Below are 20,912 nucleotides of genomic sequence, written 5' to 3'. Positions count from 1 at the left end.
TAGGCACAACTATAATGTGCCAGCATTAAAAAAGAAAATCATATTCACCCACATAGATGAAGAGAGGTACAGGGGAATCAGCATATTGAGAACTGGAAGCCAACCTTGAAAGGTAGATGTGACAGTAGTATGTAGGGAGGCTATAGAGTAGCATGGAATGAGCCCCTAAGGAAGGCAATAAGGTTAATGTTAAGAGGTTATACTTGTGACTTCGTTCTTTTCTGTGTACATATAAGTATGTAATACATAGTAATGTGGCATATGTTACCTACACGCACTATTAAAATGCTATTAAGCACTGCAGGAAAAATAAGATAGATTTAAGTTTAACTGAGCACACAAAAGTGCACACTTTTATTTTTGTTGGGGTCTCTTTTTTTTTGCTGCAGTAGCTGATGCATTATTTCTAACCTCAATACCTAGCTGAGATATAACCTCCATTACTGCTTTCAAGAAAAATACTGCTGCTTTTTGGAGAGCTAGTTTTGAGGGACATCTCTTGTGTAGGAGACTACTGTCCTGTGGTGTAGAAAGTGTCATGCCATGTGTCTGTACTAGGTGTCTTTGATACAGAAGATGCTGTTTGACCCAGAGCCTGTACCTCAAAGCTCTGCAGCCTTGGTTCTGCCCTCCTCCCTGTTGACTCCAGCTCTTTCTTTGGACCTCTAAACAAGAATGTGACATTTGATGCAATTCTTAAAACCAGTGATGCACATCAGGTGCTTTGGCTAGCCCATTAAGCCATATATGAAGTGTTAGTACTTGGAAGTCTGGTATCTGAAGTAGAATAGAGATATGAATTTATTTAAGAAAAATTAAAAAAATAAATCAGAACGTCTATCCTCCAATAATGTAAGCATCCTTAGTTAAATCTAGCTAATAAGACTAGCCCTTCAAACATGTACTTGAGTATCGTAATTTATGTCAACATTGATTCTGGTTTTACAACTCATAAGTTTTTGGATCAAGTCCAATTCTAGTCTTTTCTAGACAGTGTCTTCTGTGATGTTTTGGACTACTATAGATGTTAACATGCCATAGTTCTCATGTTAGAGGTTATTATTTCTTTAGAGAAACTTAAATAATCTTATATTTCTTGTGTATTTATACAGTATATTTGCATTAGATAGCTCTATAACACAAGATAATATTTAAAAATTGCAACTGTAGAATTAGATTTTGTAAATTCCCTTGTGATTTATAGGGTATAGCTTTGTTTTTAAAATAAAATTCAGTTTGGCTGGTGATTTTGTAAAATACACTGATTGGCTTTTTAGCATATAAAGCATAAACTCCACTGAGTTTACCAAAGATGCAGGATCTGAAGTGTCTTTGGTAAAAGCTTGCAAATTAAATTTGTCATTCATAAGTAGCTCTGGACTCTTCATGTTGCTTTTTCTTCAGAGTTTGTAAGAAAGGGTCTCTCACAGGTAATAGGACCTACTCCTGCAGTCATTTTCTGTTCTGAAAAGTATGCCATACATCACCATAATGGCCTGAAAGCTGCTAGTGACTGATGGAAGATGTTTCATAGTCTTGTACTTGGGCTGGGTAGGCACTGTAGCACTGATATGCCAATATTTTCAGATTTAAAAAAATCTAGGCTTTTGTTTAAATTTTTAAAAGATTATGTAAAACCATTAAATTAAATAGGAATACATGTACATGAAATGTAGGATGTTTTGTACAAAATGAGTGAAAAATATGCTTTCTGTTTTCAGCGGAACTTTCAGGTTTGCTCTTTATAGGAGATGCAATTATACAGGTGAGTAAAACTGAAAGTTCTTTTGTTCATATTTTTCTAGAAAAGTGAAATGAAATCTATACTTATGAAATGTAGAGTAAGTCTTTTCTTTATCTTTTCAATAACAGATTAATGGAATTAATGTGAGAAAATGCAGGCATGAAGAAGTGGTGAGCTTTTCTGTTTTTTAGTCTACTTTCGTCTTTTGTAGTTATTGAGATGATAGTGTACGCTGATAACAATCCGCTGGTATCAGTTCTATTATTGTTATTCCTAAACAAATATGACTGTACCTGCTAGCATGGCAAGCAACTATGTTCTTAGTGTAATCTCTTCTTCATAATTTTGTTGTAATTGCTGTTCTCAGACAGGTTTTTCTATATTAAAGGTGATTACTTTATTATGCCGATTTTAACCGTACATATTCCAACATTTCTTCTTCTGGCTTATAGCTATCAAATTTCAACAGTGCTACACCTTTCTGGCTGTGTCAGGTCATTTTAATTTCAAAAGCTGTAATTTGCACTAGTTGGAGATTTACTGTTTGGTTGGTTTTAATCCTATTTAAAAACTGAAGCAGAACTATTTGCCTTTCATTCCTTGGCTGTTACTAATGAGGGTGCTCTCTCCTCCTCCAGTTAAGCTGTTATCACTATGTATTTAAAATAACAGTGTATTAAGGGTATTTCTTCTGGAGAAAGCATGTGTATTTGAGAGCTCTGTAGTAGGCTGGTTCCCTTGTTAAGTCAGCTTTGCTAGAAGTATCATATACTTCTGTTATATTTGACTTTTTAACTCTTCTTAAGTACTTTCAGAGGTAGGTAACCCTATATTTCAGAAAAGAATGCCAGAAATGAGATTACCAAAGTAATTATCTTTAAATCCTGTGTAGCTCCATAGAATTTGTACCTATATTATTAACATAATGTAGCAATGTTATATTTGAAAGTTTACTTTTCTAAAACTTATTTTGCCAATTCAAAGATGCTCTGTATTTCATACAGCATTCTGTTATATGACAGATCATTGACCATATGTCATTCAGATATAGAAGGCAAGAGTTAGTAAAAATGAAGTTCTGATGAACAAGTTAGTGCAGGCTGAAAGATTAGGTCCCTGCACTATTCCTCCTCTCAGAGTGCTTTTGTGCACTGGTTTCATGTTGGAAATTTGTGCTGCAAATCATGCTTAATTCTTCAGAGCCTTCTTCATACCACCTTCCATATACACAGGCTAATAGTCATGTTTATAGTACTTTTAAGATTCCGCTGTGAAACAGTGATCAGATTTTAATCTTCTATAAGCTTACCACAATTGTTTGGTTTAATATGCATTAATATAGTAAATCTCTCAGTGGGATTTACATAGGCTGTTGGAATTTCGAGACAGGGAAAAAAGTTAGTACTAAAAGTGTAGACTCGCACATTCAAAGGCATACTGAAAACTGGAAAAACACCAGGATTTTTTTTTCTCTTTTCGGAGACAATCTCTTAACCATTACAATTATACATAAATCTGTTGGCTAGTTGTGATCAGGTTTAAACACTTTCACAGAAAAAAAAAGATATTTTGGAAAAGCCAAGAGGTGCAGATTAACACAGAGGATCAATTGTCATCATGTTAAATTTTGTTTTATACCCTCTTTCTCCAATATAATCTGCTTCTCAAACTCCTTATAGATAATTTTCTCTGAATAATAATAAAAAAATCTTTTATGAGTTTTGAATGTGCATTTGTGTATGTGAAAATGTTTTAGGAGTTTAAGAAGCAGATAAATTTTAAATTACATCTTTAACTAAAAATAATTCTTAAGAATTAACAGTAAATATTGAGCAATATTTAAATAAGATAAAATGTCCATATGACATTTTATAAACTAAAATATGCAGAGAAGTTACAAATATAAATGATAAAATTAATCTAAAATCCGAAGTAAATGAACTCTGGTAACTTTTTTTTTTTTTCTTGAGAAAAAATCGCTATCATATGTTATATATTTGTGGAGTAAATTCTTTATAAAGCCCGCTATAGTAGTGGTAAATATGGTTATGCATTGTGCAGTAATCTGTGGTTTAGACATAGCCCTGAGTAAAGGGCAAGTATATCAACTGGTCTGCCAACAGGAGTAATAGGTGAGATTTTTCTGCGACATACCCTTTGCAGTTTGAGTTGTTTTAGCACTTCTCTCTTGCAGGGTCTTTATCCAATACAGAATCTGTAGCTCTAATCTCAGGGTAACAGAGGAAATAGGAAGTGTGTGGAGCATAGTTGCTCGCAGCAGGAAGTCGAACAGTAGTGGAAACTTCATTTTCAATCCTTATTGCATCTAGGTACTTTTTAAATGGCTATGCAAGGTACATGAGCACAGAGCTTTGTTTCTTTCTGGTTTTTTCTGTAACTAATTAAGACTTAGCAGGTATCATTATGTGAGAATATATTAGTGTTTTGGGTTGTCTTAATGTCTTAGATAATATTCCCCGTAAACCAGCATGGAAATTTTTTCAGTGTATAAAGCTGAAGATGCCCATAGAAAACTCACACTTGTATCTGCAGTGTGCATCCTATGAGTGTTCATTCTTTTTCTAGATCCAAAATTTTTTGCTGCCTGCAGAAATGTTTTAAGCATATGTCATATCTTCATAGCTCTGCAATGAAAAGTCCTGTGGCATAATCACGGCAGCCTGTTGATTGTGCTGATGATTAGCTGGCCCTGGTATTTCACTGTGCTTTACTGATAACTATATTATGCATATAAAATTATTTTAATTTCATTTATTTATATTTATATTATTTAAATTATTTAAATTCACTAATTTAGCCAAATTAGTGCCATCTTTCATAGTAGAAAGAATCTTTCCCCAAAATATAGTGAACTTAGTTGGCTTAACACTTGTGGGCACTCCTTTGTTGTCTTTATTGCCTTCCATTAGTTATTAGATCTAGTGATATAGTATTCAGTGATGCATAGATGCCATTACCCAAGAAATGTACTAAAATCTGAAGCCTGAATTCGACAAATAGATAGGTAGATATATAGGTGGGCAGACAGAGAGATAGATAAGACTCTTGTAAGACTGGATAGGTAGGATTAGTCAGTTCTTAGCATGCCTTACTGGAAGCTTCTATACAATTCCCTTCTGATTTATTTTTAGCTTTAGGTGAAGCACTTAATTTTGAGCTTAGTTTTCTGGTTGTAGAAGGTAAGGATATTATTCATATCATGAAAGCACTTTACGAGTTTCTATCAAAGGCTGAATGTCAGCTTGTTTTTTGTCTTAGGCTGTAAAGACTCCCATCTGAGTAGAGCACAACATTGCTTCAGTCTTAGTGATCTCCTATGGTAAAATAAATATATGCTCTCTGTGGTGAAGTATCAGCATGGGAGGAGGTTGAGAAAAAAACAATCTAGCAATTCTCTTAAAACATATCTCTCATCATCATACTGGCAATTTGACTCCAAAAATGCAATATGAACTTGAATGTAGAGGTAAGGAGAAATCATTATATCTGTTAATTTACATGAGTTTGTGGTCTTTCTACTCTGGATTTATTAATTATTCCTTTTGCCGTAGATTCTCCATTACATTTTACAACAAGATTTTCTAAGCCTGACGTTAAGATTATACTTAGACAGAACTTCAAGTTTGGGCTTCTGTCTAGTTAGTATGGTCCAGCAGTACATAACTTGTCAATCCACAAACCTAGTTTTTAAGGGCTCACAGTGGATATGATTATTCCTAATGCTGGAGAAAAATATATTTGTAGTCTGCAAACTAATGCATCTGTAGCCTTTACATCCATTTATTGTCCAAACATAAACCAAAGATAGATAGGCAGTCACTGACATAATGCTGTTCTTGAGGACATGTGGCCATTTTTGATGGTTCTGGGTCTCGCCACCACACCACTAATAATGGACAAAATTTTGGGAGAGCGTGAGAGGCTCTGCTGTGACTTACCTTCCCTTGAGCTCTATTGAGTGGCTCAGAGTAGGAGTCATCTCAGTTGCATACAACCAAAAATCTTGTGTTGGATCTACTGCTCTTACTGTTCCCAGGGTTATAGTGCACCAAAGCATCTGGGGCCTATGGAGAAGGAAGAATTTTAGTCAAATGCTGCTGATAGGTTTAAGATTATGTCTCTGGTCTTAACGCTGTAAATAACACATCTCAGGTAGTACCAACAGCTACGGTTACGTATCTTACACTGGGGATTTTTTTGATCTTAGCATCTGGTTTTCTCTTAGGAAATAAAAATAGATTTAAATGAACATGGATACGAAATAATTTCTTATTTTTTGTATTTGGGGAGATTCAGGGAATGTTTCTAATGAAAAATTATAGTTTGTATGTGCCAGTTAATGTGCCATTTGTGCATTCCTTGAAAAGCAACAGGAAAAGCTCATACAGAGGTAGGTAGGTATCAAGACAGCATACATATTTAGACTTTGGTGGATTTTATGTAGAGCTAGCTACAATATGTAACGTCATGTTTCAATTCTGTCATCAGCGGCATTTTGCACAAGACCTTTTTTTCCAGCAGAACGACCTGAGATGGGATGTCCACATGCACTGCATTCTACCTTTTGCTTCCCCCTTTTCTCTGCATTCATAGCAGGGCTGTAACTGTGCTAGCTATCCATGAGTCATATATGTTGTATGAAACTGGTAATATAGGGATTGTAGTTGCTTAACTGCAATCGTGCAGTAGATGAAACTCTTACTCTGATTCTTTGTTTTGAAACTAGTTTCATTCAAACTGATTTTTAAAACCCGTTATGAATAGTTTTGATAACATTTTTCATAAATGTTTTTAAGCAGAAGAACGAACATATTGTATTTGTGAGACAGGACTGGAAACCAAATGATCTGAAATCTCACTCCATCTTGACTTTGCAGATGTGTCTTTTGGTAAATTATGTTTTTATGTTATCTTTGCTTCCTTAGCTGTGAAAGAGAGGCCTAGACTATTATCATGTTTAGCTCACTGAATTAGATGAAGTACTTCAGAATCTGTTATAGAAAAGGATCTCTACATTAATATTGCTCTGTTTGGTGGTAGTGATAACAGCAACCTGCAAATACAGATTACTTATATTATGTGGCAGAGATCCTGCACTGTTAACTCATAGCACAGCCATTTAATCCTTTCCCCTCTAGACTGAATGGCGACTTTAAATATTGAAGCTGCATAGTTGGCACTTCTAAGAGAAGACCATAATCAATCTGTAATTTGTAACTTTTGAATTTGAAAGTGAAATATAAACTTTTTGGAAATCCAATATTTCCTTCATAAGGAGAGGCCAAGTTATTACTTTTTCCATACAGCTGCTGTTTCCTATTTGAGACTTGGGTAATAAAAGAAGTGCTAATGTCACTTTAGCTACCCTGGTGCAATTATTGAAAACATCTGTTACAAGGTATTTACAACGTCCTTATTGTTCATGAAATTTGGAGCTAATTATAATCTGTCAAATATTTCAGCATTGATTTGAAATAAGTGTCCATCAAGTGGAAAAGAACCTAGCTACCCTGCTGCAATTAATGAAAACATCTGTTACAATGTATTTACAATGTCCTTATTCTTCATGAAATTTGGAGCTAATAATAATCTGTCAAATATTTCAGCACTAATTTGAAGTAAGTGTCCATCAAGTGGAAAAGAACCTAGCAGGTGTAAATAATTTACTGTTTTTTCCTGTGTGGTGGGAATTCCTTGGATTAGACTATATTCTGGAGCAGTATTCTTAACGTATTCAGATGCTTTTCTAATGTGGTTTTAGCTATGATTTTTAGTGTTTAAATAACTAATTTCTGTTCCAAACTCAATAAAGGCTTTAATTTATTCAAGCACTATGATGTTAGGCTTTTAAAATACATTAATGTGTTGCTTGTCTTCCTAAGATACCTGTAGATATATTAGCCATTTGATTAGGATTTGATCTTTTAAAACTAATCATCAGTACTACCAAGTTTTAATAGACAGGGATTGAACATGCTGGCATGACTAATACCAAGTCTATATGATTAATATTATTATTTCTTTCTTACATAGCTACAGTCCTCAAAGCAAAAATCCATTAGGGTTTAGTGAGGTAGAGTGAAAGATTGAATCATCAGTTACAGTGCAACATCCTTCAAATAACTGCCATCGGTTCCTCCTTTGTTATGCAGCTCTATTAATGCTGAAAGCCTGAGCTGCAAAGCAAAGAGACAACTGAGCAGTGAATTTAAAGTGTGTACCATCAGACATGCTTTGCTTTTGACCTTGTTTATTGATATTTGATTTTTTGCCATTGATATTTTATCATAAGACTCTGGTTTCTTTGCTTTCTTAGGAAACAGAGAGAAATATTTTCATTTTTGTTTGTACATGTGTGTGTTTTACCTTCCAGAAGACTTTCTGAAATTATTCATTCTGCACAGCATCTTCAAGTTGTGAAGCTATGCCTCAGTTTGACTTTGGTACAGGGACTCCATTTTTTCTTTGCTGTGCATAGGTGTAATACTGTACAATAATTAAAAAATAAGAAAATGGGTCTGGCTCACTGGTAGAGCACCAGAGTCCCAATTATTTTAAATCTGTTTCTGTATGGTTTATGTTTGAAAAGGTATAGTCCACATTGGCTAGGTTTTCTGAGTTTTTTGTTTTACTTGGACATACTACTGTGTAATAACCTAGAGGCTAGACAAAAATAGCACAGAGAGCATCAAAAACCTCCAAAAGGCAGAGGAAATAAACATACACAAAGCACTCCAATTTAATGTAGGAAAACCAAAACCTTTTATAGGCATGAAAATTATCTTCCCTGGTCACTATTAAAAATTTTCACTTCCCCATATGGACTAGAAAATACTGTCTGACTGGCAAAAAATGTTTTCTTTAACCAGGTAGCAACCCCATGGTATAGACTGAAAGAAAATGTTCACCTCTGAAAATAAACCTCTTTATTTCTTATGGCTTGACACGGGCCCAAGAGAGCACACTGAACAAAATAGAGCGTGTGTACTGACTTAGCTAGCCAGGAGTCATAAATGTGTGCTGAAAGAAGTGCAAATGTGCACACACATCGAGTCTTCTGACATTTTTCCAGCAGCTACAATACCTGATTTAACTCTTCAGAATTGTCATTGTTCTGGCTATAATAAAATCAGATGGGTGCCAGGAAGAAACTTTTTATCCAGGGGTTGTCTATCACCTGTACATATTTTTAGGTCATTTTTTTTTCCTCTACAATGGGTCTTTGTCTTTTGACAGTTTGTTCGGTGGAGGAGGAAGAGGAAAGGAGAATGGACTCTATATATTTTTCAATAGTATCCAGTGTTGGACTGTTCCAGCCAGATACATGGAGGTTTCCAGATGGCCCACCCCATACTTCTCAACCACTAGTATGGTACAGTATGGTACTGGTGTATTGGTATCTGTTTGTCAGCACTGGGCCTATTTCTAGATGCATACTTCCTTCTTAGAGTTGCCCTCATAGTACTGGTGTCTTTCTACAGGTTCTGTTTGGTCCTACCTGTTTCCTGTTAGCTATTTTGCAGGACTGTGGCCAGTAAAACAGCTCGCAGTAGTCAGAGGTTCACAGATCACAAGAAAACTTTGGTGCAGGTGTGGTTACAGAGGAAAGAAACTCTTCATTAAAAATTACAAAGGTTACCCATTCTTTAGATTTTAGTGCAGAGACCTGCAGGAGTTGTTGCCTCCCTGCGATGTGAGCACTTTTTTGAGCAAAATGGGGAATAGTCAGTGCTCAGGCTGAAACGGCATTACCAGGATAATGACATATATCTCTAAATGAGGTCTAGCAAATGTACATAGCTCTATTCCACTTCACATGCCCTTGTCAAGCCAGTACTGATTCAGAATATTTCAAAGGTTCTAATTATGCTGACCTGTTAAAAGGAAAGTTCAAGGGAATGCTCTACATCAAAAAACTCCCTACTGAGGATATTTCTAGATTCCCTGAAATACTGAAATGCCATCCCTTCTTATACTATTCTGAGTAGAATGTATTTGCATATTAAATGGACAGATAGACATGTTTCAAAAATCTTCACCCTATCTGAGTTGTCTTAAGGGTTTTCTGGTATCTTTTGTTCAGTCATATTTACATGGAAAATCTAATGCAAAACTTTCAAAATCCCCTGTGCACATCAGGTCATCATGTATTATTTCTGAATTACTGACTGCAGAGGGAAGTATTGGTGAGAGCTAGCATGTACTGTAATGAATGCTGACAGATTACATATTTTGTTTAAACATCTTTCACCCTGAAAGATTGCAAGGTTTTACAGACTGTATAAAGCATCTTTCCATCAATCAATAAGTGAGGTTTCAGAGTAAAATTAATCACCTGCACAATGGCAACAACAACAAATCTGTGAGACAAAGAATTATTTTTTTCTCTAATTAAAACTCTGGGGGCTTTGGAATTTGGCATTACCAAGACATTTAAATTTTTACTTTTGCTGCTACAACTACAGCTTTTAATAGCCCAGAAGGTGTCAAAACAAAAATCTTTATATCTCAATAGGGAAGTGTTATCTAAATGGGAGTGTGCTTTTTTGAATCATCTTTCTGTATAGAAATTCCTTAGATAGATTTGAGTTACATAGCATCAGCACTGTTTTGCTTATTTTCTGAATTTTTGTAGAAACTGACAGCTCAGAGAAAGTTGCAAACCCAGAATTATTAAGGTTTGAGGAGCCTAGACTCTGTAAAAGTGAGGCCTATTGTTTGTGCACTTATTTGTGATATTCTGACATATTCACCTAGCAGCAATGTAACAGAATTTTACAACGCATTTTGTTTTTCTTTTATTGTTGATATTACAATTTTTCCTTCAGAAAACACATCCACTCTATACAGCAGTCTAAAAATCATGGTTTTTATAAGATTTTGTAGTCTCAAATGGTAATTAACTTCTGGCAAGAATGGATTTCTGTGGGGTTATTGCCTAATTAGGAAAATAAGAAAAGGTAAAATAAGGGTTGCAATGGGATAAGTAACCTGATCGTTTTGGATTAATATATGAGATTTATGCTTAACTTCGAAAGTCATGAAGACCTCATGCTGTAAACTGATTAAACCTGTAATTCAGCACATTTTCATCATTATGCTGAAATACAATTAGCTTTTTTACTTCCTTGGAATTATAGGTTAATCTCTTTTCTTTCCAAAATACCTGTAAATGTCCTCCAGTTAATTAATATCCAGTGTGAGTACCTCCAAACTCAGTTTTGCCAAGGCCCTTAAAATTTAGTTGCTGATTAAAATAATCCTAAAAATGTTGAGGCAGTATTATTTGTGAAAATTCAATATTACAGGATAACTGTGATGGATACCAGTCCAGCAAAATGTGTGTGTATTTGCCTAAAAGTATGAATTTAAGTATTTTAATGAATTGAGGTATTTCTTTTTTACAAATATTTATGAGGACCAAAGCAATTTTCTCAACTTCAACTAGATGCCGTACGACTATTCTGCAGCAGAGAGGCATGTCACTGCACCGAATGGCATGAAAGTATGTTCTGATGTGTTTTCTCAGCTGAAAACATTTACCACTGAGCACATTCCCCAAAGTACTAAAATATCTTTCTCAGAGATAGGACTGAGATTCTCAGAGATTAGATCCTGAGCTGTTGAGAAGCTTAGCAGAGTTAACTGCATATATTGATCTAAAACATTACTTCAAATACAAATTTGTCCAAGAATTATACTTTATGTCATTGTGAGGTTGATAACATTTAGAACTGAACAAATAGGCGTAGGCTTGTACATTAATATTTATTCAAATTTAGAATTAAAATCTGTTTTCAAACTCTTTAAGACTATTTTGTATTCATTTTTCATGAACATTTATATGCTGGTGCTTGATTAGTGTGACTATTCATGAAAAGTAAATGTTAAGGTCATATTTGCCAACAGCAAATTTTATATTGAATATGTAAATGTGAAATTTGCCACTAACTGTGTGTTTGACCCCAGCCTTGCAATGGGATTAGTGTGAGCAAACTCTTATTCTGGGACCAGTCTTTCTTTTTTTTCCCCCAGAACTGGGGCTCTGCTTAGTCAGACAAAATATTTAAGCCATGTTTTCAACAACCTTAGATCTATCTTTGTTCATAAAAGATTTTAAAAATTAAGGATGTACTTCAAAATGCTGTGGCAACTGGATGACTTTCACACTTCAAGCATTAGGAATAGAAACAATAGCTGACGTTATGTAATTTAGTAATATGTATGCAGTTTGAATATTACTAATTATCTTTTCACAAATTGCATACATAAAAACTGTACTTATTTAGTAAATATGTTAGAAATTTCATAGGGAACTCAACTGTGAGAGCACTTAAATTCTGGTAAATTTGAAGTGTGGGAACAGTTTGACTGAAGGGACAGGGGATTCTTATTTATTTAACAGATAAGCAAGCAGTTTCATTGTTTTGTTTGTAATCGGGGCTAGAAAACTCAGACCCTCCAAATTCATTGATATAATGATAAAAAAAAAGTGCAGTATGATCAACTGTTGAAAGAAAGAACTCCAAATTCTTTAAAATGGATAATTTGATTGGAATTATTTCCTCTAGTTGAGGAGCACATGTTACCTGCAAAATTTGGAGACCTTAATTCCAAGTTATTGTCCAGTTTCTGTTACAGCTACTAGAAAAAAATATTATTTCCACTTTCAACTTTGCTTTATTTTTTATTCTTACTTTAAAAAGAAAAAAAAAAAAACGTTATTGCTGAAAAAGCAAAAGCTTCTGCCTGAAGCTTTTTGGCTTTATCATGTCTTCTAGCAAAACAAAAACATGTATCTCTTCATAAAAGAATTTATAGGATCTTTATTCCAATTGTAGCTGGGTACTCTAGGAATTACGTAGATAAATATGGAACAATTTGGTTTATTCTGTAAATATAGCTGATATTATTTTATTATTCTTAATGTAACATGGATAATACATTTAGTCTTTCTGATTATGCTGAATATTTTTTGGTGACTTTTATATAGAGGACAGAGACTTCTAAGTGACTTAAGTCATTCTTCTAAGGTTTTCCTGGCTAATTGCTGAAATATGGCTATTGGTTTTGAGAGGCTATACACAACCTTTTTCTTCAGTTCGGCTTATGATTATCTGCTGGAATCTGTTGCGTTCTCACACTGTTGGATAGCTCATACACTATACTTATTTTTTTCTAGAATAATGAATATATTATCGTGCACTGTATGCCATAATACCTGCAGGCCACAGCAAACTCTTAATGTTCTGTATAAGAGATATTGGTTTTACTACCCTTTGTGTTTGTTTCCCTATTTAGTATGTCAGTAATTTCATGACTGAACCTCTGGCCTATATCCGGCACCGAGTGCTTTTGTGGCAGCTTTTATCACCAGAAAGTGGCATTCCAGTATAACCTGTCTTTTTACAGATTACTGAATGCTAATCAAAAACTTGCGTAAAGATGCGTCAGGGAAATCTGTGATGGAATATTTATTATGGTGTATATTATAGTATAATACACCCTAAAACAATCTTTTTTTTTAGTCCAAGAGAATATATCTTATTAGATTTTTCTGCTCTCATTTGAAGAGGGTTTACCCATCTTTTGCTATCTGAAATTCTTATTAGAGAATAGCAATACCAAGAATTGGTTGATAGCCTACAGAGAATTAGGAAATTATTGTTCTGGCTTACTCTTACCACTTAATATTATATTGGACTAAAACCCACTAAAATGATACTATTTGTATGAATAATAAAGATAGATTTCACAAGGATGTTGTGCAGATATGATGAGTAGGAGGAATTTCTACGTATTATCTGTGTGTTAAAACATGGCCTAGATTTTGCTTAAAAGGAAAACAAAAATCTTTGAATTTTTATGTCATGGATCCTTGAAGGTAAATGTGCAACCTCTGAAGGTTGCTTAATGCTCTCCAGGTGTTGACAGTTTTTTTTGAATATTTGAATATTCTCCATAACATGTAGTCAAACCCACCACAATCTCAGCATAGCTCCCACAGTTGCTTTCTAATTATTACGAAGTCCAAAAACCTTGTGTCTTAAATAAATACTCTGTAGACTGATGGGATAGCCTATCACTCATCTGACTGCACACAACAGTGCATGCTGTGCAATCTTTTTGGCAAAGCCATGTAGGAATCAGTAGATGCTATTATAACAGCGGTGTAAATGCTTCTTCCATTTCAGTAGGAGTTTTGTTTTGTTTATTAAGAGGATCACACTTTTCTCCCAAAGCAGCTTCTGTCAATATTTGATTTGGACCATGTCAATGAAATTGATCCCACACAAAATCTGGTTCCTGTGTAAATTTCTGAGCTATCATACTAATAAGAAGTTTACCCAAATATATACAATGGTAGTGAAAGTGTGTAGTATCGGTAGAAGGTGAAATATGCATGTTAATACAACTAGTTGAAACCAGAATTAGGCTTATGCATTTATAATATTTGACTGATCGTGGAGTTAAGTACTTTACCTAAATACATGATGATGATTTAATCGGTCTCACAAAGTTGTAGTTTGCAATTAGAAAACTCTCTTAATATTTTGTGTTGTCCAAAAGAATTTAAGTTTCCTATTCCGTATCTTTAAAAATATTGTAGAATAAATACTGTTTAGTTTCAACCACACTAGAAACCATTCTACCGGTATTTCTAACATTTTCAGCATTATTAAGGGATTTGCCTAATTCCTTTTAGCCTGTTGTTTTGGAACTCATTAAATATATAATTACAAAAATATGTGTTCACGAATTAGCTCAGAAAGATAGTAGGTGCCTAGCAGCTGAATATATAATAACATTCAAAAAGTGGAACAGTGGTGAGAGTTTAAAGTAGAGGACTTCTTAGGACTGTATAACTACACAGATCGTTGAGTGTAGCTGAGTGATCCTAGAGAAGTGGAGCCATATGTGGAGTAGGTAATGTGAAAACAAAGATGGGCAGTTCTGAACTCTGGCATGTACTCGCTATATATAGATACACTGAAAAAGTTCATGAAATTTGGAAAGAGTTTAGTTTGGAGTCTTCTTGTTCTTTGAATTTTTTTGTGTTTTCATTCATATTTTCTTGTCATGAGTAACTCCATATCATGTATTGCGCCATGGCTAATAAATGCCTGTGTTTATTTCTTCTATGTCAGGGTCCACAGACTCTGTATTTATTTCTTCTATGCTTTTATTTCTTCTGTGGACCACAATCCCAGACCAGTAGTATGGAATATACATTGGGAAACATTAACAAGACCCATGTTTTGGACTTATAATCAACATTTGCGTTAGAATCAACAATCTGAAGCTCAGCTGGGACGAGTCAAACAATATGCTGATAGATTACAGTAAATAATGTATTTGAGTTGGAATCTATATAGGGAATTAATCTCTTTCATTTTTCAGATTATGGTATGAAATGTTTCAGTTCAGGGACTTATGGTGTCCCCTATGACCTATGGTCAGGGACTCCAAGGTGTGGTGTTCCCAGTTTTCATAGCCTTAAAATTTTAGCAAGTTCTAATTACTCGCTTTTCATAGTTTCTGTATTGGAGTAATGGCCTTCTAATGATTTAATATGAACTGTAATGACCAGTAAGCGCAGCCTTTAGTGAAACAGAATACAAAATTAGTGTACATGACCTAAGAATGCAAAGTAAGCACTTAACAGCAATATTTTTTATGAGTGGTATTTATTAACTATGCTAAGATTAATGAAAGAACAACAGGAAAATGCTGCATAATGCTTCATAATTTTTTTTTCCTCAGGTGTTTTCATTGATATCTTTTGCTGAGGCACTCCTACATTACTTTTGAAAAGATAAACATGCAACTAAGCAATAATTGTAGTCTATTGCTGTTGTGATTGAAATATTACTAAACATTTTAGTGTTCATTATGGAGCATAAGAAAGTTTAAAGATTTCCAGAAAGCTGTCACCAGATCTTTTATATAAACGTGTAAGTACACCATTCCACAAGTGTTGGACTTAAAAGTTTAAAATCAGACTCTTCTTTTCCAATTTGACTGGAAATATATCACTGAAGTAACAATATTATCTTTTTACCTTGGAATTGCATTGAAGAAAGAACTGACAGGAGCCTGTGTCCTCTATGTGACCTATATTTGGACCTCTATTGCCTGATGGATTTTTTGTGTGTGTGAGTTAATTATATTTCCAATAAATAACTTCTGAAATTAATCTCTTTCTCCTACCTCCTCATTACACTTATTCATGTTGCTTACATCTGATTATTTTAGTAATTTCCTATGAAGGAAATTCTGTAGATGTCTCTTAGTGTCAGCTAATATAAATGGCCTACTTTGATCACTTAATTTTCTACTAATGATTTATGCAGGAGTCTTGAGGTTACATGTTCTGGTACCTTTGTGACTAAATCCCATGAGCCTGTGAAAACAGGTAGGGCAAGGATCAATGAAGGAAGCTTGAATATAGCTATAAGATGACTGGTACGACATTGTCCATCTGAGAAACCACCTGATGGTCGAGCTTAAATTAGTGCTGTCACTTGGAATTAAGAATAATTTTGCTTCTAAGTGGTCAGTCTGATGGGACTTGCCAAAAAGCATAAAACCCTGAATCTCTGCATGTGTTGCTCTGAAATGGTCTTTTGTACAGTGCTTTAGTAGCTGGAGCATTCACTGAGTGCAGCCTTGATTCAATTCCTGCATCATCCTGAGAAGCCGTAAATCTCTACCTGTCACTTTTCAGAATAATTTTGTAGCGGTAGGCTCAGGAGGGTATCTTTTCTGTAACTACTAATCTTACTGCAACCCCCTGCACTTTTGTAAAACAATGCCAGTAGCAGGAATCATGCAGAAGAGGACTCTGAATATAAGGGCACGTGTCTTCCTGCACCCTCAGCATGTGCACCATTTTGCCCTGCAGTTCTTCTTGCCTTGCTTGAGGAAGCTCCCAGTTCTACTGTGTAGCCCATTTGGGTTTGTATCTCAATATCTAACACAGGTTCTGGAACCAGACAGCAAAATATTAAAACCTACAACTATGGTAGTGGCAAACTATGGTCTGAAGTATACTTTGAGCTGTGCAGCCTGAGTTGGAACTGCTGTCGTAAAATGGTATTCTAGTTTGTTCTGTATATCAGTAATAATAGAATTTTTATTAGGAAAAAAACCTTTTTAACAGTTTTTACTATTACATTTGTTGATTCACTTTCATTGTTAGTGAATACTGTGATAAATATTAGATCATATGAATTAAAAACTCCCCATATGCTGATGTGTTTTTAATGCAAATATTCTGTACTAACTATGTGGCTTTTACTGAATAAGAGAGCCATAGTTTTTTTAAAATAAATATAATTCAAGACAGTTGTATGTATGAATTGAGCCTTCTTGCTTTGGGGCTTTATGTGATTGTACCTGAATGCACATTGTGGTATCTGCTGATGGCCTTGAACTAGTGCATTGTGTACCTTTGCACAGCGGCTAGGAACGTGTCTTCTTCTTTTCCTTTTTATCATTATAATTCAAGGTATTCATCAAAGAACTGAATTTTCCTTTAAAGCACACTGAAGAGTGGAATTTGTCCCAGTTCAGGAGAACACAGATCTTAGGGACTATAAATCTTCTGTTTTAAATCTTTACTGCTTCATTGATGGGTAAATTTCATTGGTAATTTAAGAGGGGATTTACAACCTTATTCAGAAAAGAATACTTAACAAGTCAGAGGGACTTCATGCTTCAATGCTTTCCTGAATATATTGAGAGAGACTTCAGCATATGCTGGAATGTTTCCTTGAATTGGGACTTTAAAAGGTTTATAAAATTAAAAGGCAATATAATTGTAGACATTATTAAAAATTCAGACTAGTGTTATTATTATGCAGCAATTTTATTCAGCAATATTACACATCATCATAAAATTTACTTCTTTAAATGTCCCCCTTGCAGTCATTACAGTAATTTCATGGAAGTATAGACACTGTCGCTCCAGAAACACTGGCTCTTCGAATGTCACTATTTCACACAGCTACTGGTTCAGACAAGTATAACTTTTATTTTTGCCTGTCTCACTTCACTCTTGAACATCCTAATTTTATATAGGGCTATTTGTGTTAGAAGTAAATTAATTCTTGATCGCACAGGTAGTAAGCTTATGCTTGATGTAAGAAAGTTTATTGACAGTATTTTATGCTTCTGTTTGTGTAGTTCTTTTCAGATCAACTCATTCCACATTAAATATATATATGATATCTAACACAGCAGCAGGAATTTAATATATAGCCATAATGTTGATGAGGAGATGTTAAGACTTCTCAGTCTCACAGCGCCTTCCTGTTACAGGGATGACTTCATTACACACTGAACACCAACAAATCAATAGCTAGCATTGGCCACTAGATGAAATAAAAACAAAACTAAATCAAGTAGTAACAGCAATACTAAGTATGTTTGCATTACTTAATCCATGAACATCTGTGTCAGCACATTAAGTGTTACTACTAGTCATTGTTAACTATTAAAATAAAAACCTCAGACATTTAAGTGAATTCACATGCCTGAAATCTAGGGCTTTGTAGAAGACCTTGAAAATATTAAAACTCTAGGGCTTTATAGAAAAAACCAACATACATCTTGAATAGTCAGTAGGCTTTATAGAAAAAACCAACATACATCTTGAATAGTCAGTACAGCCTCTGGAAATAAAACAGATTATTACCTTTCAATGATACAGAGAATAAGCAAACTGTTTAATGTGCCTGGACATGCATTTTCTGCAACCTGGGATGCAGTGCTTTAGAAATTGCCAGGTCACATGCATAGACATGGTGATCTCTTCTGAAGGGAGTTTTTGCATGGCTTATGGTGGGGAGATACAATCTTGTTAGACTTTGAAAATGTTAGGTCTACTACTGAGTTAAATTGTTGTCAGGCAAATATTCCATGGGTTTAGCACTACAAATTTATCTCACCTTCACCAAACTCTTCATATATAATAAAGAAACCTCTTAGGAATTTGCTGCATTTTTGTTTTGAAATTTTGACATAATGTTTCTATATTTATTCAAAATCAGTATACCTTCAAAAATATGTTTCTTTTTAACTTTTTAGAAATTGGGTCCATTTATATCTTTTCACATACTAGCGAAATTAAAAAAAAAAATTTATTTGATGTAAATTTAGAAATGCCTTCTCTATTTCGGTAGTGAATTGAAAATCTCTTATACAGCTATATTTGATTAATATTGACAATCTTTTTACCATTTATATACAATGAATGTATATACAATGAGAATGAGGCTTTAATTCTGTTCCAGGACTGAGAAGAATTGTTATCTGTGGCTAGCATTGGTTTTGGTAATTTGATTGTATAGTTATTATAGAAGCACTGTTTCTTAAAATAGCTACTTTGTATTTTAAAAGAAAGCAATTTTATAAGAAAGCAATCAATTTTGAACTGGTCACTCTTCAGATAAATATCTAATTTTAACAAGACATTAAATGTTAGTTGTATTCTACCCAATGTTGGAATATTTTTGCAAGGGATGGGTTCATCATGGAAATCAACAATCAATCAGCAGTTTTATGGAGTAGCCCTAGTAAAATTTATTTTTGGAAGGTCCAGACACAGGTCTATAGAATAAGATGTTGGGGTGGAATAAAATTAGCATACTTTTTCCTGTTGTTTTTTTAATCTACTGAAAAAAATGTGGTACCACTTTAATGCCACTGTTCAACCTTCCATGAGTCAAGGTCTCCACAGATCTCTATTTGCCTATTTAAAATACATCTTTTTTTTTAAAAAAAAGGCAACCTAAACCCCACCTTTTTCTAATTTGTGGACTAATGTATCAGGAATTTAAGAAATTTAACATAATGATGTGAGAATATGGAAGTAGACATTGCAAAATGAGAAAAATCCTGAAAGATTTCTAAATGACTGCAAATTCTTGAGGAAGCTTCACTGTTTGCAGGGATTAGAAAATAGTCCTTAGCTTTTTAGTCTTCAGTCATTTTTATCATGCATACAATATGTGATAGTACTGGCAAAAAAATCCAGAGCCAGTTAGCCTGATTAACCCAGCTTTAAAGTTTCCTTATAAATCAGAAAATATGAGGTAATTCTGAAAAGGATCTATAAAGGATTTAGATAGTCTACTTCCCTCTTAAGTTTGAAAGTAACCTTGCAATATTTCTTTAATTTTCACTTCCAGAAATAACCAGTGCATACATTGTCAGTGATAGTGCTTGATTGACAACTTATTGGCAATGTATATACAATAAATGTGAGGGAGCTTTTTTCTAAGTAAAAAAGCAGGGTGGCTGAGCAGATATCTATCCATTTCTTATCTAAAAATTATATCATGATTGACAACTGGTTTCTTCAGTATGTTCATGAATTTACCTCAGTGATAAAAGCTCATTACTGCTTTGTTAGTGGAATACGCTACCAACTCTTCAGGTCCACATGGGTATAGTTGTGCAGATAAATTCATTTTTCGTGAATGTACACTTTCCAAGCCTGAACAAGCAATACATCTACTTTCACACAGTCTTTATTTTACCAAAATAGCTCTAAAAAGTTTTGAGCTAAACTGACGTTAGGCTATGAGGAAGTGAGAAGAAATAATTAATTTGCCAGTATCTGTGACTATTGGTAGAACTCCACTCATGTTTGTAAAACTCTAGAAATTCATACTGTCATATCCACCAGACACACTGCTTGACTCCCTGTTTTCAAGTAGTTTTTTCTGTAGACATAACTCTCCATAATAACTAGTCACATTACTTTTGGCTGTTATCTTTTTTGTAAAAGTTATTAATTAATTTTCCATTCATGACCATAAGCTGTTCAGGTATACCACTGAAAACATTCCTCAGTAAGACTAGATTTACTGTTGTACTTCATTCTCTTTCTGCATGGAGGAACAGCAGTATGGCTTGTTGTAAACTTTGAATGAGGACACAAAATAAATGAATCCTATAAGGCATACTTGATTTAAAACAGTTCAGTAATCATTCATTTCTTGTGTAAAATAAAGACAGAAAAAATGTAAAATAGCAGTAAAGCTTGCAACTGCAAGCTGCAAAAAGACAATTAATAAATTTAATTAAAAATCCTATTTTCTTCAGCTAACCTTATTTCCCAGAATGGCTTTGATAATGA

General features: G+C 34.2%; 1 protein-coding gene across 5 annotated transcripts in view; it reads left to right on the top strand.

Annotated features, from left to right (window-relative positions):
* SNTG1 (syntrophin gamma 1) overlaps positions 1-20,912 on the top strand; it is a 351,074-nt gene that overhangs the window by 219,017 nt on the left and 111,145 nt on the right. For 3 of the 5 annotated variants that reach the window (XM_064442735.1, XM_064442736.1, XM_064442737.1), the window contains 2 exons: positions 1,722-1,765; positions 1,873-1,914. In XM_064442735.1, coding sequence (XP_064298805.1) covers positions 1,722-1,765; positions 1,873-1,914 — 86 coding nt within the window. Of the gene's footprint in view, positions 1-1,721; positions 1,766-1,868; positions 1,915-9,001; positions 9,148-20,912 lie in introns of those variants that run through there. The other 2 variants (XM_064442738.1, XM_064442739.1) reach the window with 2 other exon arrangements.

Source organism: Phalacrocorax carbo, chromosome 2, assembly GCF_963921805.1.
Source record: "Phalacrocorax carbo chromosome 2, bPhaCar2.1, whole genome shotgun sequence".
NCBI lineage: Eukaryota > Metazoa > Chordata > Aves > Suliformes > Phalacrocoracidae > Phalacrocorax > Phalacrocorax carbo.
The sequence above is the reverse complement of the archived record's forward strand: the minus strand, read 5'-3'. Positions and strand labels throughout refer to the sequence as shown.